The sequence below is a fragment of the Apteryx rowi genome, unplaced genomic scaffold (genome assembly GCF_003343035.1).
Source record: "Apteryx rowi isolate R43461 unplaced genomic scaffold, aptRow1 scaffold_311, whole genome shotgun sequence".
Lineage (NCBI taxonomy): Eukaryota > Metazoa > Chordata > Aves > Apterygiformes > Apterygidae > Apteryx > Apteryx rowi.
The window spans coordinates 787550-812116 of NW_020449542.1; the positions used below are offsets into that span (position 1 = coordinate 787550).

The window sequence follows — 24567 nt, forward strand, 5'->3', positions numbered from 1 at the left end:
CGCCCCCGGGGCTGGGGGCTGCGGGTGGGTAGGGGCAACGCTGCGCGGGTGTCCCGGGAGCTCGGAAGGGTTTGCTGCCCGGGGCTCACCGGCGCTGAGGGGCTGTGCTGCCCGGGTGTCCCCGGTGTCCGGGGGGAATTAGAGCGGCTTTGCCGCACGGACGCCCTGGGGAGCTAAGGGGGTTTGCTGGATGGGTGTCCGGGGGTGGGCAAGGGGCTCTGCTGGGAGYGGGGTTGGTTTGCTGAACCGACATCCACGGGAGCCAAGAGGGGCTGGTTGCATGGGTGGCTGCGGGAAGTCAGGGAAGGGTTTGTGGCATGGTGGCCGGGGAGGTTTGCTGGATGCTCTCACGCACGCTTTGGACAGGAGAAATGTAAGAGCAGCTTCCCGAGGAGGTGCCGCGCACTCGCTGGGTGTTTCACAATTGGTAGGAAAAGCGTGTCACCCCATCTTCAGAACCGGCTGCGAAATCTGTTTGGTGTCTAGAATAGCTTCGCAGCATCTGACATGATCAAGTGCAAAATGCTCACTTCTGCATACAGCCAAGTACTTGTTTCTGCTATATACTTCACTGTAACGAGTGAGCTGTAATAGCCACATTTTTCCCACCGTGTAAAATAGGAACTCGTTTTCCTCCTTAGTTTAGCAAGTGCTGTAGTGTTTTTGTACCTGAAGCAGAGCACGGTACTTTCCTGCCTTACCAGTTTTGCCTCTCAGTGCTGTTCAAATCTATGCATCCGTCTTGTCTTTAGGGGAGTACAATGCTATTGAGTGCCAAATACACTGGCAGGATTAGAATGACTGGCCAGATTACAGTGTCCTTTATTAAATCTGTCCAACCCTGATGACATGATTTAGGATCCACGGTAGTAGAGGATGAGCTTGTGTCCAGTCCTGCTCCTGAGGGGGACGGGGCTTTGCTGATCAGGGGGCTGTGGGGCAAGACAGAAGCCTGGTCCCTCTCTACCTGCTGAAGCAGCAGTTCGGGCTGGGAAGCTGGGCTGTGCGTTTCCACGGGAAGTGTCCGCATGTGCCGTGTCCTGCCAAGGTGCGTGACGCTCCGACCTGATCACAGCCTGGAGACCTCTTCTCACAGCAGCAGCTCTCAGTGCTCAGATAACTGAAGTGATTGCCTGGAGTGTGTTTGGCCAAGACTTCTACCATGCTTTTACTGTGCTTACTACCTGATAGGTTTTTAAGGAGGCAGTGTGATACACCCACTCAAAGTGGTGGTGTATCTTCTGCTGGCTAGCTAGCCAACGTGGTGGAGTAGATACCCTCTCTAAGTACTGTGATCTAATTGGTGGCAGCTAAATGTATGGCTTTGGTTTTTCTTCTGTCATTTCTTTGATTTTTGCTGAAGACAGAGTTCCTTGTACCTTGCAATGTGGCAAAGCCCTGATGCCAGATGCCCACCTGAAATGAGAAGGGATACTCAAATGCTATGAAGCTGAAGATACTTTTTTACGAGCTCTACTTTATGATTCAGCATTCCGAGGACACATATTAATGGCAGCACTTGTGTTTCCTGCTCCTGTTCCAAAGAGCCCACAATCCAAGCAACGCAGACCTTGTTTTTGCCAGTGCTGACAAGAGAGCGGGGATATTACTTTTTACGGACCTTGGCAGGCCTTTTGGAATTCCTCAGCGTGGAGGCACACGCACCAGGGGTACATGTGGATATCTTCCCACGGAGGAGCAGCGTGAGGCCCGGCTGCTTTGTGCAGTGGATGGGAGCTGTGCACCCCGCGCGAAGCCAACACAGGCAGCCACCAACAGGCAGCCACCTGTCAGCCCAACATCCTGCTGTTCGTCCACGTTCCTGCTGTTCCCTTGAGCCTGTTGGCATGCCACCTTCCTGTCGCATCTGGGGAAGAAGAGTCTTGCCTTTATGCTTGTTCAGCGGTGGGCTGGTCCTAATTTTGCCTGGAGTTGGAGCTCAATGACAGGGGTTTTTTTTGTTTTTTTTTTTACTACTTAGGTCCTACAGATTCTATATATACCTCTGTGGTTTGTTTTTTTTTACACAGTGAAAAAGCATCATATTTTTTTGACAATAGAGGAAGTCTTTTTTCCTGCAGTGGGTGATTACACTGCTTGTAATGGTTGTGTGCAGCTATATGGGAGATGTTGGCAAGAAATCAAGTTTTGATACTGGTGACAACAAGAACAGGGCATGGCAAGTTGAAAGATATTGTTCCAAATGTGTATTTAACACTATTTTACCTTCTGACACAAATCCCCCCGTATATGGGATGCTAAGCGATGACTGAACTTTTCTCTCTTATTATTATTCTGACTGTACCTTTTTCAATTAAATTTTTTTAGGTGAGCTTTGTTACATTGTTCTGTGGTTGTCTGAACTCCTACTTTATCTTCCACTTGTCTGTCAAAGCAAAGTTCCAGGATCATATATTTGATAACATCACAGGACCAAAAGATAGAAATTGTCAAGGGCTTATATCGTGTATTTTGGGTGACTATTCCAATTATTTTCATGGAATCATTTCTTCTCCTTTTCTTTACATGAAAAGCGGTTCTAACTACTAACCTACCTCTCAGACACTGGGAGGTTCTCTCTACTAAATGTTTATAAGGCATTCAAGGCTCTCTGCTAAAAGATGACATGAAAGTGTAGTTTTAGTTAATGTTTTTGGAAAATTCTAGATTCCCCACTTTACTGAACTTACCAGAGTCACTGGGCTTGGCTGGCCTACACAGAAGTTTTGTACTGTCTGTTTAGTTTAGTAACCAATACCAGTAAATTGATGCAACCTGAAATGGGTTGCAGTAACATGAGTAAGAGCAATTATACTGATAGAGGTTATTTCTACAAATTTATCAAAACAAACTATTCAGTATAGACATCTTTTATGCCAGTAACACTGTGTCAGCAATAGCAGCTGCGGTCATTTAACTGTATTTGTGAGTTTCTGGTGTTTCACTTCTCTCTTCTTAGAGGAGTTAGATCCCAATAACTGCTGAATATTTTACACAAAACAATATTTGGTAACATAAGCTGTCACTCTTAGGGTTTTTTTGCTGCCTCCTTGAAAATTTCAAGTGACTGCTTACAACTTTTGTGAAACTCAGCAATGTTTTATATTTTCTCATAAAATGTGTGCAAAAAATTAACCATTTGTCCATAAGAAGATATTATTCCTCTGTTTAAGATATGTACCATTTTGCACACTAAGCAAAATAGTATTTGCGGTTTGAGACTTAGAATGTGGAAGCCCGTGAGTGTAGAAACGCACTTCTCTGTGCTTTGGCTCACAAAGGTGGCGATTGTTCCCTGCCGGCAAAAGGAGAGTTCCCGGGTTCCAGAACAGGTTACCGAGTGCACAAGGTTCAGGCAAATTAAAAGTATTGTGAGAGTAAAGGTAGTTGTACTTAATCCTCATCTGTCTGACTCTGCAAAGATGAGAATCGGGTGTGTATTTGCCATTATACTTGATGATACCTTGATCTCATGCCTTATTTTTTATTTTTAACGTGAAGCTCCTTAAGGCAGAGACTGCTCCCTTCTGTCAGTCTCTGTCCTGTACTATGATTCTGGCTGAGGATCTGGGGGCTTCTGTCAAAATCATTCCCACTAGTGCCTGGAACTTCAGCTGTCCAGGAACACTTCTAGCATCATTTAGCAAAGTGATGGACAATTCCCGTTGTCCTGCAGACATATGCTGTAGCAATTTTATCTCTGATGAGGACTGATAGAGCCCCTATTTATTGGTGCCATCCGTGTAGCTGGTCCTTAGGGTGGAATCACCTCCCCAGGCTGTGCTGACTTCTCATTACATATTGTAATGTGCCTCGTTATGCTTCTTTAATTAAGATCCAGAATTAGCAATCCCTCCTCTGTCTGTCCATGAGAGAACCTGAAAGTTATGCATAAAATAATGTGTTCTAGTTCATAAGTATCCCGATCTTGGTTTTTTTGATCCCTCATGGTGGCAGTAGGAAAGGCAGGAACTTAGCATGTCATGCGGGATCTGGTATCCAAGAACTGCATATATCAAATCATTGTCTTGATGCTTAAGACTTAATGCTGCTTGAAGTATCCATGTGTGGTGAATTCCAGTGGATACCACACCCTCTGTTCCCTGCAGACTGCTGCCAACACAGCCCTGCTGCGCAGAAAGCCAGGCAGGACTGTGTCCGTGTTGCCGTTCCTCCTTTGTGTGAGGTTGAAAGGACCCTTTGATTGCACTGAAGCCACCATAACCAGTATAGCTGGTCTGAGTGTTGTGGATGCGGCGCAGCTGGCACGAGGACCCACAGGCTTAATATTCTTCACTTCCCTCCTCCACATATTTAGTAACCTTCCATTTCTCCAAATTCTGATGTAAATGGGTGAGATCTTTCTCATACATTTATATCAGGGCTTCCAAAGAATTTGTAACCTTTGGGAGAGAGTTGGTAGAACATCCTTGACTTATACTTTCTTTAATCAGTTTTTCTTTCTGCTCTGAGTTAGCCTTTAGTCTCTGTCCTTGCTGTGCTCTCTAGCAGCTGTTGTTCCATGACTGCATATTTTTTCTTCCGCTGTGTTGATAGCTCTTTCCTCTTGTGCCCCTGTAATTGTTCTCTCCTTGGTTATCCATCCAAAAATGGCTTTCTTTTTAGGAAAGTCCTTGTAAGTAAAAGTATTCTGCCAGGATAAACATAAGTATGTAGTTTTGTCACCTGCTCTGGCTTTATGGTAAATAGGCTCATTGTGGGACCTAGGCATCTCTCAGGCACACAGACACATGCTCTGCTGTTTGAGCCAGCGGTTCAAGGCAGCCATCTTCTCACTCTGTTCATAAGGGCTCAAGAATGTCATAGGTCAATATAGGGCCACTTCTTGCTCTATCAAAGAATAAGAGATTCATATTATTTCTAGTAGTTTTGGACAATTATACACTGTATGTCTAACAAACACTGGATTATAGCATGGAGGAAAAAAAGGATTTATTGCCTCTTGTTGTAAGTAACCTAGTGATAACATGAGAAAGAGTGATGCACAATTGTCTTGGAAAATTAGCTGTTAGGTGATGAGAATTGTTATGATTTTTTTTCCATTGCTGGTAAAGTAGTTAGCTGAACTTTGCCGTGCAGATTTCTGTAAAGGTTTGTGTTCTGTGCTTTGGTTCATGGCTAGCTAATCCAGAAATGTGTGTCACAGATATGTTTTGTTGCTCAGACAACAGGAATGGAGTTTGCGTGTGTGAAATCCCTCATGGTTATTAACTTAGGTACTTTTATAGAGTAGGCTTTGTTAAAATCAGACTTCCTTTTATTAAAAAAATAAGGCAGTGAGGGAGAGAGCTTAGCTGCTTCAGTGAAATCCTCTGCTCAAAGGTATTGGTATGTCTGAGTGGTGTCCCTGTCACCCAGTTAAACAACCCAGGCATGTGTCTTAGCCTTGACCGACTTCTGGGGCAAGCCTGTAAATCAGGGGCCTGAAATCCTTTTGTCTTTGGGGACACTTTTAGCAAGGGTGTCGGCACATTGCTGAGATGGCATTTCTGCTGCATTCACCTGTCAGTTACGAACTGAATCCTTTTTTCAGCTATTTCATATATGAATCTCTAAATTCACTAAGAATTCACTGTTCACTAAGAAGAAACCATTCACTAACAAGAAAATTGTTCCATATGTTATTAGGCTTATAAGTTTGTCTCTTCCCTGTCCTTTCTTCAGACAGCAAGGATAGGATTCAGGTGATTAATTCAACTTTGTTAGTCACCCTAGGTTTCTTTTACAGTCAGTGGAGGAAATCAGCACTTCACTGAGAAGACTCATTTCACCTTAATGTAGACAACCAGAACAGGACAGATGAACTGTGTACTCAATGTGTCCATTTCTTTCTATTGGCTATAAAAAAGAGCATAAAGCAAATAGCTCAGGTGTGCAAGTCTGAAGTTGGATGAGGGAAATGCTCCTGCACATGTCTGACTGTAGTGTTGGTCAAGCACAATAACCTGGTAGTCTGGGCATGGTGCTCCTGGGGAAGCACAGCAGGGTCCCTCCATTAGCCTGCCTGCTGCTACTTTCTACACCTTTGCAGTAGTTGCAGTAGGGTGTTTGCTTATTGCACAGATTTTTGCTTCTCTGGATGCTTGTAAAACATTATAAGCACTGTACTATTTACATCTGGTATTTTAGTTATTTTTCACCACAAAAGAAATAGTAACTACCCAGAATTTTTTCACGTGATCTTTATTTATGTTCTGCCATTCTCTTTCCAAGCTTAGTGTAGTTAAATGATATGCACAAATCTCAAGAGTGCTTTATCTTCAGTTCAGGGTTTTTTTTGGAAGACATTATTTAGATGCTGTTGTATGTTATCTTTTTCACAGAATGGGGATTAAGTTCATAACTCAGCAATACATTTGTTTATATAGATCTCATTTAATGGCAGTATCCACTTCAACTATTAGCCAAAATTAGTTGAATGCTGGCATTCAGAAATAGATTTTTCCTATAGCCATTGGCTTGCAAGACACCTGTGGAAGTTTTACTGTAATCCAGCTCTCCATTACAGTTCTGATTCATGAGTAGAGGCAGCAGAATTTCAGTGATGGTTTGCAAGGTTACTGTTCTCAGCATGATAGGCTGACCTGTTCATGAACCACCTACTGTCACAGTTTACAAAGCAGCATTTAAAAGTGTAGGTCTGATCATTATCTGGTGTAAATTCATTCTTTTGAAATCCATAGCACTAAGTCCATTTATACCAGATGAGAAATTAGCCAAATACTAAAGTGTACCATCGGTTCAACAACTACAAGAACAAAACTTTATGCTGCAGATTTGTTTCTTCTAAAAAAGAAATCAAGACAACCACCACCAGAATTGCAGAAAATATGAAGTCAAACCTGAATTGCGGGGCAGGGGGGGAAACCGAGACTGAAGAAAAATGAAGATAACTCCAGTTTCTCTTGCCTGATACAAGATTATCATCGTTGCATTGGCACACTGTAAACATTCAGTATGGATACTGATTTTATGATACATTTCACATGGATGTGACTCAGTCAGCAAGGATGAGGATTTCTCTGTGTTGACCTTTCTTATAACTACACAAAAAATTGGAGGTTATGATGTAGGACATATGTTGAGAACTACTTCTGCGTGTCCCATGCTTAGATAGTTGACCACTGCATCTCCTTTTGCTCCCAAACATCTGCTTTAACTACAGCTGTCAAGGATGTATCTGCTCTTCTCCATACTGCCAGGGCTGACGTCCTTGCACATGTAAAAGTAGTGAAACTAAGGATAACAGACATGCGAATCCACCTTAGCTAAAGAGGTATTTGTCCTGTTCTATCTGAAATTATATCAGTTCAAGTCATCATGATTACCTGTTATTTTCTCTTCTCCAACTCTGTACATGGCAAAATAAAAACAAAAAAAAACCCCTCTAGTCAATATCTCTGTATGAAATTTTTATTTCCATAGAGTTGATCTGACTCACTTGGCTTTTGCTATGAAAATTCTCCTTTCCAAACCTTATCAATGATCTTTATATGTTTTAAGGCTCTTTTTTGTAAGCTTTGTTTAATAGTTTACATAGTCTGTATCAACAGGTTGCCCAGAAAGTGGAGACTCCATCCTTGGAGATATACAGGCCTTGGCTGGAGACGATTCTGAGCAGCAGCCCTGCTCTGAGCAGAGGGTTGGACCAGAGACCTCCAGAGGTCCCCTCCAACCTGAATTATTCTGTGTTTCTGTGCCAGTCATTTGACTTCTCATTAAACTTGCTGTAGTCCTCCTCAATATCTTAGTCCTCGAATATTCAAGTCAAGACCAGAATCTCACTGCTGCAGGCACTTTTCAGCACTGCTAACCCAAGCATGAAAAGAGTTGCCATATTTGAGAGATATTTAAAAATGCTACATTTTTATTTGTTCTTCAGTGTCTTTCTTTTCAGACCTGAGCAGTCAAAGGATTTAAGATCTCTTTGAAAATATAACCAAATCTCCATTGTATTCACAAGACCTGAGATGCTCTAGTTTTAACCACCCCTGAAAGCCACCTACCCACTAATGACACTAGCAGTAAATTCTCAATTGGGAGTTGATGCTTTATCTAAACTTGTATAAAAACTGCCAGTTGGGTAAAATCTGCAGCCTGCCTTCTGTAGGATATTAGACTACATTGTTACACAGGTCTTTCTTGGCATTCGTATTTGTAGATATGCTGCTTTTTAAAATGCTAACAGCTTCTCAGATTTGCCAATACTAAAACAAACTGATTCCATCCACTAGAAAAATTCAGCAAAGTGAATATTTTCTTTCCTTTCATGCTGAAAACTATCAAAAAATGGCACCTATTTAGTTATCAATCTACTAAGTTATTATCCAGTTCATTTCAGATTGGATAGAAGACATCTGAATGGTCCCAGGCCTGATTTATCAGTCTTCATAAGGTTATCTTTGATGGATGGAAGAGGAAGGAGGGGATAGTTTTTAAAGGCAAATTGAAATTACACAGCTGAATTTGTAAGTCATTGTACCATAGAATTAACTGAGGATCTGACAAAATAAGCAAGCATGCTCTACATAAATAAAGAAGGAAGCAAAACAAAAACAAAAACCACACTAACAAGTGCACTGGTACACACTTGTCAAAATCAAATAAAATGCGGAGTACTGTATAGTTTCTTTTCTCAGAGTGGTACATATTGTGCACCTGTCCAAACAAGATTTATGCCACATACAGAATATAAATTGGCAGAAGAATCAGTTGTTCCCTAACATACATGTTCCCAGCATTCAGTGGTTATTTTTAGTAGAAAGGGGGAAAATCTTGCTTTGTGATTAGCAGAAAACAGTCACTTCATGACAGTCAAGGGGTTCATTTGTTTGTATGTTCTCAGTGCTTATTAGGCTAGCGCAGATGACAGCTCTAACACTGGATACTGTCATGGCCAGGTCTCAGAAAGAGTTCAGCCCCAGTCCTTTTGGGTATATTCTCAAAAATATCTGAGTTAAATAATATAATAACCATCGTCCTGGTGGAGAATCTGTGAGAGATGAAGTCACGCACCTTGCCAGCAGGCTGCACAACTGGTTCCTGGATAGCAGCTCCAAAGTTAGGGACCGGACTCCTTTGTCCTGTTTCTGGCTGCAGGCAGTGGTGAATGCACTCGTTTTCAAGGAAATGTGTGTTTCTGTGTCTCGTGGGTGCTTTTGAAAACTTCTGTCTCTGGGGAAAACAGCACTGTTTGCTAAGTATTTTTATTGTAGTATTCAGCTTCACTCCATGGGAATCCATGCACCCTTGATAGCTGCTGGCATTTTCCTCTCTTCCCTATGCTTTTTTGCTTTTTTCTTTTTCTTGCCATATTCCCTGTCTTTGAGTGTTTCCTTTTCCCCATTCTCTTCCTAGTTTTCCTGTGCCCTCTGAGAACTTCCCTGTCTCTGGCTTTCCGATTTTGTCCCATACATGATTTGGAAGAAAAAAAAAGTCACTATTGACTACTGAGAGACAAGAGGTAATGTTCCAGTTAGCTTAATAGGGAAAGAAACTGTCATTATCTTTTAAGAGTTCTAAAGATTTGGAAAAAAATGGGGCCAGTTAAGCACATAAAGTTAAGTGTGTAGAATCCAGACCTTAATTTATTGCATGTGTCAGGCCTGACACAGAAATGTATCAAGCATTTGAAATTTGAACCACCAGCTGGATATCTGACATATTTAAAATACAATAGATCATGAGGGGTCAAAAAGTGGTTGAGAAAAAGCTCTAGATGTTTCTTTTTTTCATGTATGGAGTACCTCAGGCATCACTGTATAGGCACATTAGCAACTTATTTTCTATATCACTGGCTTTCTGGCCATGCTCCTGTTTTTCTCAGTATGTGGTATTTTACAACCATTTCCCCTGTCCAGGGTTGTTGTTGGCGATAACTCACCCTCTTTCCTGTGGTCTGAAATTGGATTCTGGGTGCAACAAGTCTGTATGCAATCAGTTTTTGTTCAGAATCTCACCTATGATTTCATTTTGTTTTTCTTTCCAATCAGAAAATGAAGAGTTTGGCCCAAAGACGCCAGTCTGCACCATCTTTGATCTTTGTCAAAGCACTTAACAGGTCTAGATCTGTCTCAAGGTGAGTCAGTGAGTTTTGCTGGTGGTACTGTTCTGCAGTTGCTCAGCCCAAAACTGGAGATGTTTCTGAGCTGCTGTTCATATCAGGCAGTTATGCTGAGAAGGAGGGGCTGTTCACTTCTTGGTAGCTGCACAGCTATAATGCCTGCTGAGAGATGTGATACATCCAGCAGAGACTGTGTTGATCTCCTAGAAGGGGATCCCTGTGCTCTTCCTCAGTACTGCCACTCTAAGCTGTTGAGCCAAGTGGGCCAGCAGAGCTGCTCCCCAATTTGCAACCAGACATGCACCATTTGGGCTGCTTAACTCTAGTTATTTTATGACTAGCTGTGATTGCCTGCTGGGGAGATGGCAGGGGTGGAAAAAAAAGATGAAGGTTTCCCATTTTTCACCTTGTACACGCATGCAGCGCCAGGCCTAACTCCGCACAATTTAATTTGAACTAAGTTTCTGTCATGGAGTGCTGCATAGCTCAGCATGGTACAGTCTCTCGAGGGCTCTGGAACCACATGCTGGTTTAGGACAATGCTGTGGGACAGGACCTAGTGGCCACAGCCCTCTCCCTTCCAGCAGGGTCATCTTGTGGGGCTGACTATGTGAGTGTGTGCAAGCGTGAAGCATTCAACCTTTTTTGTCTTCATCTTCTGCAAGGATCCACTATTGCCTCCTCTCTTCCTGCCCCAATGTAAAGCCACCATAGAAATGGTTGAATACTTCAATGGAGCTATTCCATTGTCCAGCTCCAGCCCATGACCTGCGATTTGAACCACTTTGCACAGATAACTTTCATCTTCTTATGCTACAGTTCATTAGACTTTAAACTTACAAAATATAGGTGTTTATCAAGAAGTGAACCATCTGGTAGGCTGTTAGTGCTTCCAACTATGTAGAGATCTTTACTAAGAAACATTATTGAGGGAAACTAAAGTATGGCTTGGTAAGGAATGCTTTTTTCCTACACTGTGGTGTGTTAAGTAGTCAGTATGTGAGCTTTGGAAAGTTTTCTGTGTTTGATCTAACTAATACCTGGTTTCATATTTGTCAGCATGCAGAATTCCAGTTTTTCGGAAACCTGTGAAAGTATTCTGAGAAAACATCAGAGTTGCAAAATAGGAAAGAAAAATTAGTTGAAACTACTTGCAGGTCTTTTTACTGGCTATGACATAAAAGAGGAAACAGAAATGAATTCCTAAAGGCGTTTACACCTTTTTGTGTAGTCTAGTGGCCTGAGCATAGGACTGAGAGCCAGGAACATGTGTTCTAGTCCTGGCTCTAAAGTTTCCTCTGTGGCCTCTCTCTGACTTTGTTTCCAGGTCTCTCAAATAAGATGAATAGTTATTTTGTAACCCCTTCATCAGAATGCTGAAATTTTTTAGAATGTCTATACTACCATATCTATTTTTCATTTACTATTTTTTCTTCATTGTATTTGTAACTATGTTAATAGCTGTGATAGTACCTTTTGGGCATAGATCCCACTTTCAGAACTGAGGTTCTAAAATTAGAGAGAGATGGATTATTCCTATAGGGAGTAGCAATAACTGGAGGGTACACAGCACAAGAGATGGGATCCCTCAACCCTTGTTTCCTACAGTTTATACACCTTTCTGTCCGTAACATCTCCCTGTCAAGCTGTCTTAACACTTGCTCCTCCGTACAAAGAAAGTGAACTATATTCAAAGCTCTTATTTCAAGTCTTCTGTCATTTGCCTGCTAGGCTTCAGAAAAGAGCATTTTTCCTCACTTCTGCCTTTTCTTATTTTATTGCCTGCTCCATAAGTATCAGAGATTGGCCATAGCTGGAGAGAGGACAGCTTTACTCTCCACACAGTGGGGTAATGCTCAGATGTAACTTTTCAAACTTTTCACTTAAGAGTTTTACACTCTTTCTTAGGTGTAAATATGTCTTGCTTGTATAGTTCAGGTCAGAATTCTTTCCAGATTTGGTGTGTGGAAGGATTATTTTGTGAAGATTTTTTTGATGGAGAGGACTGAAGAAGGGGAAATGTTGCCTTATTCTGCAGAARGGGCATACTTTACCTGGCAGGGACTGACCCTGGCAATTTCAGGATTGCTTGACGCTGCATCGGTCATGTCTGTCCTCTGCTTGTGGTGCGCAACAAATTAGCCCCTCCTGTTGCTTTGAACTGAAGTCTGTGGCCTTATCATAGGGGTGTCTGGTGCAGTTTGAGACCCAGAGAGCCAGAGCAGGTGATTTTGTAGCTTCAAAGTCTATCAATAAAAGGGTAACTTTGGATGATGTGGTGTTTATTATTGTTCACAGGAGCAGTAATTCTCACCTATGCCAAACTTCCTTGTTTGACTGTGCAAAATGCATTCCTCTTCATCACTAAACTGATGGATGAGTTTGAACTTTCCACTCGGTTTGTTGTGTAAATGCTTAACTCTTGTGAAGTGCTTTCTCTTAAGGCAAGCTAAAGAGCAATAAACTTACTTCTTATGGTTTCTAATCTTCTCCAAATGTTTTATCTCAGAGCTGTCTCAGCCCTTAGTTCCCTTTCTTGTAGACCCAGCCAGCCTGTGAAATCCATTATTCTCCTCTGGCAGTGAACCTTAATACTGAGACTCCAGAACACTGACTTGTTAATGGTTGATTAATGACTTGTAGATAATAAAGCTTCTATGCAAAGTTAGCAAACATCTGTGAGGGATTTATATGAATCCTCTCACCTCAGCAGCTGGCTCACCTCAATATTTGTTGAAATTAATGCACAAGTGCAAAGTTTAAAAGGGCAGAAARTACTTAGAAGCACAAGTCAGTTTGTATTTTTGTAGCACTTTATATGTCAGGTGCCCTTGGATTATATACAGGGCACCTTCATAAAATGTGGAGGAAGCCATTTCAGGCGGACCTACCTTTGGGCAATTTAATAGTATTTGTTCGAAGAAACCATTGTGACATCTGGAGATGGCTATTTCAGCACTCAGAGGATTGTGTTTTTTTTAATGGTAGTGTTGCTGTAGCTGTGATGGGATAAGGATGTAAGTAAGTGAGACAAGATTTGCAGGGAGATGTAGTATCTTTTACTAGACAAATTGATCTAGCTGGAAAAAGCAGACACACTTGTGCTCTCGTGCTCTTCTTCAGTCCTGAAATAGAAGCAAATCTGAAGGAGGTCTTGTGTGCTTTGAAGCATGTTTTTTTTTCCCAGCTATATCATTTGATTAAAAAAAAAATTAAACCTTTCTTATGAATCTTGCCATGGCATGTAGGTCATATAACAGCAATTACAAATATTTGGCCTACAGAAGAATTCTAAGATGACTGGGTATAGTATGGTGGTGTTGTACAGATGTGTAACCATGTTGTTGCTGTTATGCCTGTCTCACTTGAGTGTAACTGTGGAGAGCAGAGGAATTGCTTCTGATTTACATAGGATATTATAGTGGAATTTGGGTCCTTACTTCCAACAGATGAAAATATGCAGACTACTTTTTGCCTCCTATTTTTGCTTCTCTTCCTTTTCTCACTACAGTTTATCTTTCCTCACAAAGTAGTGATGGATAAGCATGTAAGCACTGTTTCACATCTTCAGATGTGCTTTTTGGAAGCAAAGTTATTCGAGAGATACATTGAAAAAGTAAGGTTTTGATATTTTTTTGGCTGATATTTGATACAGAAAAAACGTTTGAGAATTAACTCTGTTAATATGTATGAAATCGGCAAAGGGTTTAGGTTAGTTATATTTGGCTGTGGAGCTGTTGTGCAGTTATAATTTTCCTCCTGTTTTTTCTTGGTGCCCTTTAATGAAAACTGCACAACTTCTTTAATGATATACTTCAATGCAACAAAAATTATGTGCTTGAAACAGAAATCGCTGAGGTGATGATTTAAGCATCATGTCTTGTCATCTCAACATAACCGGTATATAGTATTAAAGACTTGTTTCAAGCCAAATTGCTCTGCTGTCTCTCAAAACAATTTTCCTATGTGACAAAGCACAAGTTACCAAGTTTCTGCTTTGTGTAGATGGACTTCTTTCCTGATCTAGGATACCTCACAGAGCCAGCCAAATTCTGTATTGCTGTCACTGGCAGTTTCCCTTTTCATAATGCACACTTCACCAGGTCTTTGAGAGTGATATTTTTAGAAGTTTGTGCAGTTTTTACATGCTGAAACTTATTGATAAACTTTCATATTCCTGAGTCTTCATGACCATTTATAAAGATGCTTCTCTGCTTACTAAAGTTATTAAAATGTCAGTAATGAAATCATTCTGTATTACAGTGTTGTATGTTGATGATATTATATTTGGTGCAAGCTAGAAGGAAGAGTTGTTTAAAAAAAAATCAAGCATCATTTTTAGAAGGTTTTATGAAGAAATCTTTAATGAACCTTGGAAGGAAATACCTAAGAGAACAACCCCAGACCTTGTATTGTTTGGATTTTACAGTTGAAGGTGTTAAGGTAAAAAGAGAGGATTTCAGAAATATCTAAGGGATTTCTTCTTCTCCTGTAAATAGAATGAGAGTTCCACTCTTCATGGAGAGGCTGCTCGCTCTTTTCCTAATTCACAGTAAATGATTCTGGCATGTTATCTGTGAAGGGTCCAATGCCAAGTGCTAAATATCCCAGATGATAACAAAGATCATATGTGTAATCTAGTAATATATTCCACTTGGCTCTAGTCAAATACAAAGTGTTCCCAAAATCTCGGGCATTGTGTTTGCAAGGTTTTAGTCAGAAGGTATGTGGATGATCCAAGCTATGTGACTGCATGAAGAAAAATATAGAGATTTTTAATAAATGTAAATYGCCAGAAGGCTTTAACTGTCTCTTTTTCACAGAGAAGACGAGTATTTGGTGTTTTAGCCAAATCCGATTGTAGAGAGGAAGGGAATAAAAGTTCATTGTGAATAGCTGACTTGTTAAGTACATATTTCAGTTGTAATCATTTTGCTCGTTCTTCACTAGTTTCCATGGCAGCAAATAATTTTGCCTAGCAGAATAATTTTTGCGAGGCATGCTTGTTTGGGCATACTTACCACCTTGCACGGATATTACAGAAGGCTTCATCCTGCTCCCTTTGCCATCACATGTGGAGTGCCTTCGACCCCGCCGCATCCCAAAGTAATTTTTTTTAGCAGCTGCCACGTAGGGAGGCCCAGACAAACACGCAGGCCCAGGGCGCTCCGGTTTGGGCCGTCCCCGTCCGCGGCGGCTGACCGGGGCCCTGCCTTGGGCCTGCCCCGCTGCCCCGGCGGCGGCGTGGCAGGTCGGCACCATCGCTGTGTCCGTGCCCGCGGTGGCGGCAGGGTGGTGACTCTGGCGAGCGGCTGAGCACCGCCCCACAGAAAAAGACTGTGAGATCTGAAGTGCAGGGACCACCTTTTAGCCCAGGTTTTACACAGCACTTAGCAGTTACTGTCCCCACGCAGCCCCCGGTCGCCACAATGAAATCCGTCGGGGGAGAGCGGGGCCCTCGGCCGGGGCCAACGGTGGCACGTGCCTGGCTGGGGGCAGCTGTGCCCCCCGCACGCCCCTCCTCGCCCCAGGCACTGCCATGCTGTCGTGCGAGGCAGACAGTGAAATCCCTCCTGCCCTGGCGGCTAAATCTGGTGGGGGACGAGGTAGAACGATGCCCGCCACTTTGTGTGTGCACGCGCGCACGTGCCTGTGGGCAACCCCACTCAGTGTGGGTTTTCATCTCCAAAGAGGTTATACACAACCACTAGCAGTGGCATGGGGAGAGAGGGCTCACAAGTGGGACAGGAGGCAGCATGGCGAAACACTGTCCTGAACACTTTTCATTTAAAAGGAAGGCATCACATTTGGGGAGGAGGCGGTCTTTTGGCGACTGCAAAATGGAGGTGGAGGGTGAGGCTAACCGGTGACGAGACGCTTTCAAAGTGACGCTGCGGGAAGGTCTAAGGCCTCGAAGGCAGACGTGTCTCTCGAGTGAACAGAGGCCGCGCTTCAGGGGTYGCTGCGTGGTGCTGCTGCCACCGGCCGCCCCGGCACCTGGTGCATAAAATGGGGGTCCCTGCGGAGCAGGGCTGAGGGCGCTCGCCCCTGCGCCACCTCCTGCGCCTCTGCGGACGCAGAGAGGGACACTTAGAGCCACCTGCCACCGTGAAACGCCTATGGGATAAACGCCACATAYTGTAAGTAGTAGTGATAGTGTAAGGTACTATCCTGGCCCAAATGAGATCTCAAATACGCTGTTGTATCCTGAGCTGCCAGGAATGGGGAAGCCCCACAGAGAGAAATACTTAATCTGGCCTCCCTGAGCAACTGGTGCGGAGGCAAAAGTGTGGCAGGGTAGTTAACAGTAGGCAGACACGTTCACAACTGAAAAAACATCTCTAAATCCCCCCCACCCCCGGCCCAGCACCCTCGGCCACCCAAATGACGTGGTCACAAGTGATTAAGGCTCTTAATCTCCTTAGTTTGCCTTTAGGAGGATGCGTGCAGTGGGAGAGAGCTCGCAGAGGCAGTCTTTCTGCAGCTGTGGGGCTCGTGATTTCTCGTGAAAAGTGTAATGGCTGTCGAGATTGTCAAAGCGTTTCCCCAGGTAAAAATCAAGCTAGCAGCATTCGAGAGGTAGTCCTGTATTCTACATTCTTAGTTTTAGAGTCGCTTGTCAAAGAGACTTCAAATATACTCAAGAATATAGAAGAGCCATTTCATGAAAGGCAGAAAAGGTGCGAAAAACATAAAATAGGATGCCCGAATGGGAAGATCTAACTACTGGCAGTGTTTCGATTTTATCTTCACTTGTGATATTTGGTAGTTTTTTCCATTAATGCTCCGGCTCCAGGAGTCACGTGGTTATAAAAGTCACAGTTTCATTAGAAATTAAGTTCCTAGTCATCAAGATGAAGGGAAGATTCTGTTCCTAAAGTCTCAGCCAGCGAAGCAAATGAAATGTCTTTCACTTCTGGATTCAGTTTTTAAATCATGCTTATTCAACCTCAACATTTCTTATCTTTTTTTTTTCTGAAATTTTAAGTTTCATGAAAAGTTTTGATGATTTAACWTTTTATCCTTAATCTGCATGGGCATAAATCTCTGTATCAGAATTTCCCCAGATTTCTCCTCTCAGTATATCATGTTTCTATATATAAGGCAAGGAAATATAAATTTGCATTAAAATAGTGGAAAATCTTAAAAAGACAAAAGTATTTTGTATCAAAGTGCTCTTCCTTTTGATGTAACTGCTCATAATTAAAATATAATAATACTGTGCAGGTTGTGATTTTTATAGTATTTCTAATTCATGCTTGATTTAAGTTAATTATGACACTGGAGTATTGTTTCCTTAAACCATGTGCTTGAACACAAAAGTTAGTTTTATGTAGTAATAGTTGGGGATAAAATTTTATTAACTGTTAACAAGGAACAAAGTGAACTTTTTGAGGCTTCAAATGGCCTTTTAACTCAGAGATTGGCATTCCTGTCCTCCTGCTGTGTTGTTTTGTTTTGTTTTGTGTGTGAACATGTGCCTGTATGTGTGCATATGTTCGTTTTTGATAAAACACATCAGTTCTTCATTTATTACATACAAACTGGCTTATAGCGATGTTTGTACATCTGGAGATTGAAATGAGCTGAGACTCTCAGACTTAGAGATATGCTGCCCTTTTTGTTAAAAGAAAAGGACTAGAGGTAAAAAGAAGGAAGGCTTGGAAGCAGGGTTTTGGAGAGACTGGAGTTTAAATGAATGATTAATTTTGCAATAAATGACTAATTGTTTAACACTAGTCCTTTAAGCCGATTCCCCTTTGGATAGAGCTGTGATAGTTTTAAGACAAAAGCAGCCCCACGCTGCTTCTCATCAGGATGAGTTCAGAGCTCGGGTTGTCCAGATGTCTCGCTGTCCTCATGTACTTTTGGATTAAGCCCTTTTGGGGGGGCTTTCTGGATCAGGCCTTGAAGTTTGGCAACATACAGCCTTTGTCCAGCCATAGTGTATCCCTGATTTTAGACAATAAAATCTCTGCCAAATGACAGTCTGGCCAAGCAGTTTGGGCAGCAGCATACCTGAGGAAATCACAGGCCCAACTCGGTCGGAGTTCCTAGTGGTCATTTGTCTAGTGTAAACAAGCAGAAAGCCTCTGATGGTGTGCAGGCTGATGTGCAGCCTTTGGTGCTCTCATCCTTGACAAGGGCCAGGATTAAACACGCATTGCACTCTCCTGACTGATATGGCATTGCTTCCTCATGGCACAGAAAACTGCTTGGGAGGAGCTTTAGTCACACCACAGGTATAACAGTCCATCTTTAGATTTCTTTTGTGCTCATGTCTTAAGTGTTTGAGTACCAGGGGCTAGATCCAATAAAGTATAATAAACCCCAAGAGCAAGACGTGGGAAGAATTTAGGTACCTGAATCTAAAATCTGTGACTCAAAAAGCATCATCTCAGTGGCTACCAGACCTCTCAAGTGCCTCTGTTCTTTAGGTACCTTCCTACTGACAAGAAAGCTCCCCAAATATCTACAGTTCTGCTTTTGCACATTGCAGTACAGTATTTCTATTGACGGCGCTGAAAACAGGTCTATATCAGAAAACCGAACCCCTGAGAAGCTCGATCTAGTAGCCCTCAGACCCTATTTAACCTGTCCTGCCCAGGGCAAGAGTCTCACAAAAGCAGTTGCAAATGTTGCTCTCTTTTAAACCACTGGCTCAGTCCACTTTTCTGGAGTGTTTTTTTTCATAATTGTTTAGGGCAGTGGTTTCCAAATACACAATAGCAGAGCTGAGGTAGGAGGGAATCTAGGTCATTGGGTATTTTAGTGGGGAGAGACCTGGTCAGTGTTGCAACCAAGGTCTGTGCCATCTAGCAAGCTTCATGTAAGCTATGCTAGGTCATTTCTAGCCTGCTCCTGAAGGGCCCCACACACCACTACTGCTCTTTGAGATACTGCTGGCCTATAAGTTAGTGTGCTTTTGATGGAAATGGGTCACCCGGGTTCAGTTCTCTGCCTCCTCCGACAACTAATTTTCCATATCCCAGAAAAGTGTTACAACTAATAAAGCAGAGGATGTCTGGAGTGGAGACTTTCTTCTCTCTCCCACTGTTGAAGCTGGGCCACTGTGCAGAAAGGCATGCAGTATTCCTGGGGCCAAAAAGTTTATGTTCACAGGAGGGAGCTTGGCTCTGTAGCTGAATGGTAATAGCACTTACCTGGCAGGGGAAAAACCTGCCAGGATTATTCAGGATTATTTTTGTGTGCCACCCGCTGATGCATCCATGTTCAGCCTTTCCTGTCACCTAGCTCAAAGTGGTTGTATGCACTAAGATGAGCGTGTTGGTTTGGATCCCCGTGTCCTCTGTAGGGAGCCTGTGTATTGAACACAGATTGCATTTGGTGGGTCTGGGTATCTAAGCACATCCTAAGGGCATCCTGGGTCTTCATGGATTATTCATAATTCAGGATTATTCATAAAATGCAGAAATGCTTTCTCTGCCTCTTGTGGTGAAGATCCTCATCTGAATGAATAATCAGAGCTGAGGTGTTTTCACCCACTTTATTTCCCTCACTTGTAGTAAAATTGTGTGCAAGACAGGGATTTTGGAGTGCATCCCGTTTGTCAGCACTCCTCTGGAAACACGGTCTGTTGCTGAGCCCCTCTGATTAAGAGCAGCCTCACACGCATTCCCCTCAGTTTTGCTGTCCAAGAGCAGAACAGGTTTCCTGGCAGGTAGTGTGTCAAGTGTGATGTGCATTTTTACAGGGAAGTCACTAATCGGATAGGGACAAGCTCTTCTGGTAAATCAAAGGGTCTGATAAAGATGGAAGAAAAATGTCATCAAGTAAAGGGCTCTTGTGCTTTCCCCCTCTCCAGACTCCCGTTCTTTGCAGCCAACTTGCCTGTATCCACTTCACTTGCATGAAGTAATTACGATCAGGTGCAGGGATGTGGGGATCCCTGTAACAGCTTTCTTCCCCAGCTCAGATCACAGGTGGAATAGCAGCCTCTGACTAGCCTGTCTGAGGAGTTTTGCACAGAGATTTGTTGAATATGAAGGCAGTCAGTTTTAAGGGAGCAAACAGGTGCATATGGCTGAAACTAATTTGTCTGCTGGCTGTTCATAAGGAATCCGGGTCATCACCCCTGCAATAGCTGGCAACAGCGGGCATATCAAATAATCTCTTCACTGTAATAGGATAATTCCTTTGCTGTAGTACTAGTATCAAAATATGGTTTAAAGCCCTTGAGGCAAACGAAAGACAGATTTGTTCCTGTTACAGCTGGGGACAGGTGCAGTGAAGTGACAATCCTGTCTTCCATGGGATGCTGCAGATCCAGAGCCTGTATCAGTCGTTCCCCATATGGAAATGGTCATTAGGGGCTTAAGCCAATGCAAGGGCTGGCCAGATCCTCCACTGAAGTCTTCAACGGACTCCTCAATTTACACCAGAGTCTCTCAACTGTGGGTTTGCAGTCAAGGCTGAACACCCATAGGCTTCAATGAGAGCTGCAGCTTGTGTGAGGATAAAGCATGGTGAAGGGGCTTGCCTTTTAGCAGCAGTATTTGCAGCTCTTTATAGGTCAGTTTATATGTGATTACTTTGTTTATAATCAGTAAATTTTCTCCTGAAAAGAGGGAATCATACAAAAGGTCACCCAAATTAGCAGCTGATAGAATTTACGTTTGTTTTCCCTGGCCAGATTTTTTAAGTCTTCCACTGTTTTCAATGCATTTGTTTTTCATAAAAGTCATTGCTGCCTAAGTGCAGACTATACCCATGTGGCATGAGTTGAGGAGAACAGCCTTGCTGAATTATTTCTTGAAGAATGGGAAAATCAGAGGTGAAAGGAGAATGAGTGTTGAGCAAGGAGACTTTGAGAGACCATGAGCAGCCCACCTGGTATTACGTGATAATTGTGTGAGGTGACTGGCAAGCAATAAACCTCTGAGCAGTCACCTAGAAACTACTGTGTTTCCCTGTTAAAAGGATTCAGGCACACAAGTGCCTTATTTCTGCCTTTCTACAGTCTTGTGTAACATGTAGGTGCAGACAATAGGGTAGGCGGATATTTATGCACGAGCTCCCTATCAGCTGTAAATGATAGGCCAGGAGGGATTTCTAAAGATTCCCACACCAAGTTTTTCACCTCATGTGCACCTTAGTTTGGAAAGACCTGTTGCTGCAGAGATCTGCAGCATGTGCTGGCTATTTTTGTTAACCCAGAATTTCTGGCAATTACCTGACCTGCATTGTTTGAACCCTGGTAATTTAGTTTGCAAGAAGACATTTGAAACTCATTTTTGCAGGAAGGGCTAATTTTGTCCCTGAGGTAACTCAAAATCAGTTGAATTGAGCTAAGCCTTTCAATGTCCCAAATGTGATTGCTGCATCACAAAAAATTAAGACAGAAACCTCATCCCTCCAGTCCACTAAAATAATGCTGGATGCTTCTAGGGGGGTCGGGTGAAGCTGGGATCCCAGAGTGCTCCCGCTTGTGCCCCTGGGAATGAGTGGGAAAGAGCCAATGTGGAACTGGCAAAGGTGGCCTCTGCCTTTGGACTCCTTGTAGACCATGAGAAGCTCCAAAAAGCCCATAAAACCGCTATGCAGAATGGCACTACTAAGTGGTGGTGAGATGGGGTGTTAAGTTCTGGCCTTTTCTTTAGCCTCTTTTCATCCTTCCCCTCCTTCCCCCCTCTCCCCCCAAAGGTCAGTTTTTGGTGACAAGGAAAGGGAAGGAACAAAGAAATCTTTGTCTAGGTAAATAATGCCTGGAATGGTGCACCTGTAATGGCAGTGCAACTCAAAGTGGTGCTGCTATGTCACTCAGTAAAAGTGAATGGGAACTGCAGTGGGGAACAGAGGATCAATTCTTCGAAAGGCCAGGAAAGATTTTATTGACTTCTGCAAGAATATGACTTCTGAATATGTCCTCTCCTAAACTTTTCCCCCCATTAAAACCTCTTGGACTTGTTGATCACTAACAAAGCTGTATAGCAGGACTGGAGAACACCCACACTGAAAGTGCATTTTGGTAGGGTTTAAATAACTTGTGCTAAATTCTTTTCTGGTGGAAATAGGCAAAATACATCTGAAATGTGTGATACTAATTTATACCAATAGAGAATTTTGCCTTTGTGCTAAATTTTCAGAGTAAACACCTTGCAGCTGTTTGTTAAAACAAAACAAAAAACCTTGGAAGGAAACCAAACCTCAAGCATGTTTCCTGTCTCCAGCCACCACACTGTCGTACATATTTGCTCTTCAGAGAATGTTGTCCTTTTGGCTATGTAGAAATGTAGAAATTACTTAAGTGCATTTTGTTTTCAGTCAAGCTGCCAAGCTTCCATTCTGAAATGTATGGAGATTTTTGTGGTGGTGTTGTAAATAATGCATGTTACCCTAAAGGCTATGTGGTATTCTATTGAAAGTCTTAATTATTTACTGATTTTTGGAAGACTACAAAAAAATAGATGCCTGTATGCCCTGACACCTTAAACATTGGTGTAAACCATGTTGATTCATCATAATCATTTTAATTGCTTTTAATAAGATTTTGACATCATGCAAAGATGATTTCAAATACAAATCTACTTTTAAAATCATACAATTATTTAAGTTGAAATATTTTCTCAATATATTTTGAATTAAAATGTATATGCTAGTACTGGTAATAAATAAATGCATATTATGGAACCTGACCCACTCCAGTGAGTTTTAGAAGCAGAGAGTGATTTTAGTGATTACCTAAATAAAAGTGATAGCCCTGATTGCTCCCCTAAAATGTAGACTTATCTATCTGAGTAAAACTTGCTCCCACATACTATTAATACTCATCTGCCTTCCTCTGTCCAGGCTTGTGATTGCCCTGCCTGTCCTGCAAGGTAGGGGGATGATATTTTGATCCAAACTCTCTGCGATCCTGTTGGGACTTATTATATTAGCTTGAGTGCAGTACTTTCTGTTGCACCTTGCTCGGGTCCAGCTGCTTGCACAGATAGAGTGAGGATAGTCCTGTGCTAGAGGCTGGAAACAGGGTCCAGGCTGTGCATGTGGCAGAGGGCTTTCTGTGAGAGCCACAGCCATAGTCCGTAAAGGAAAACACAGGGGGTGAGAGGTGACTGGCTCTTATTTGTGCAAGTGTGTTACTTGAAAAAAGAAACTGCAGTCAGTGAAACACGCTTATCAAGTAGTAGTAGGCATTTTAACAGTCAGAAAAAAAACTAATGCTGTTAAAAATACAGAGCAAACCTCTTTTGTTTCATTGTACAAAAGCTACTGTCCATGACAGTGATGACTTAGGAAACTTTAATGGAGTGCTGCACAAAACAGACTTGCTATTTTTGGAATGCTGCACTGTTTTCATAAAGTGCTGCTTCAGCTATGTAAGATTTACCATAGGTAACTGAAAGCAAACATGCCCAACATCTTCGGAAAGAAGCTCCCTTAGCCATAGCAGGGATCAAGTTGACTCTCCATACGATTAAAAGAGTTTTAGGCTCATCTATCCAAGCCCCTTCTATAAATAGTCCGTTTCAGATTACAACAGCATAGTAATTTAGCCTGATCTTACCTAGCATCTTCCTGGAAAACACTATCTAAAAACTAATCCTTTTTGTGCTTACTTTCACCCTCCAGGCATAATTATTATTTATTATAATAAAGTGCTGCATAATCTTAGATGAAATGCATATTCCAAATCATGAAAAGCTGAAGTGGGAAAAAGCACCAAAGATAATGAACATGTGGATGACTAACTGAGTACTGCTGGTCTTGGCTAAGAGGCAGTGACAGCAGTGAGCAGTTAGCGCCCTTAAAAATGTAAATTTTTTTTTTTTTTTAATCTGACTGTCTAAACAGGGCTCTGAGCCTGCAGATCGTTCCATGTGGGTGAGCCTCACTCATGGCGAGAGGAGCTGCGAGTGCTCAGCCTTGAAGCCAGGGAATCTTGCTGTAGCCTTGCCAAATGGCTAGTGGGGACAGGACCAGCCGGGCAGAGCAGCTAATGGGAACAGGCCTAGCTGTCAGCATCTGCATTTTCAGCATCTTACTCCAACCGTAAATGGTGTGTGAATCTGTGCCAAGCCAGAAGCCATGTCACACAGATTTCTCCAGCTAGATATCATTAGTGTGCAAAACCATGTAATATTTCCCAGTTTCTGACCCTTACCATCTAATTTGTTTCTTCAGCTGGTTTGAGCAAATGAGAAAGTACCTAAGCTGGGCTTTGATTAACCCACAACAATTCTTCAAAGACAGTTTCTTGCTGATAAGTTTCAGAAATACATCTGCTGTGTGTAAAGCAATTGTATCTTCCCCCAGGCTTTCTAATATGGGGAGTGAGGTTTTTCAAGACAATTACTTTAATGAGCTATCAGCATGACAGAAATTCAAGTCATCAGGAGCATGAGCAGGACCATCTCCGTTGTCTTGTGTTCACTCCCCAAAACAGTGATTTGTTTTTAGTGTACAAGAAATGCTCTTCTTTTGTTTAATTTCTCACTCTTCTTTTTTCACACCCATAAAGT

General features: G+C 42.4%; 2 protein-coding genes across 3 annotated transcripts in view; both read left to right on the forward strand.

Annotated features, from left to right (window-relative positions):
* Positions 1-24567, forward strand: part of PSPC1 (paraspeckle component 1) — a 592911-nt gene that overhangs the window by 424568 nt on the left and 143776 nt on the right. The gene's annotated exons all lie outside the window — the stretch shown is intronic.
* Positions 10017-24567, forward strand: part of ARHGAP20 (Rho GTPase activating protein 20) — a 53351-nt gene continuing 38800 nt past the window's right edge. The window contains exon 1 of the mRNA XM_026070513.1: positions 10017-10099. Within this exon, the coding sequence (XP_025926298.1) occupies positions 10017-10099 (83 nt within the window). The remainder of the gene's footprint in view (positions 10100-24567) is intronic.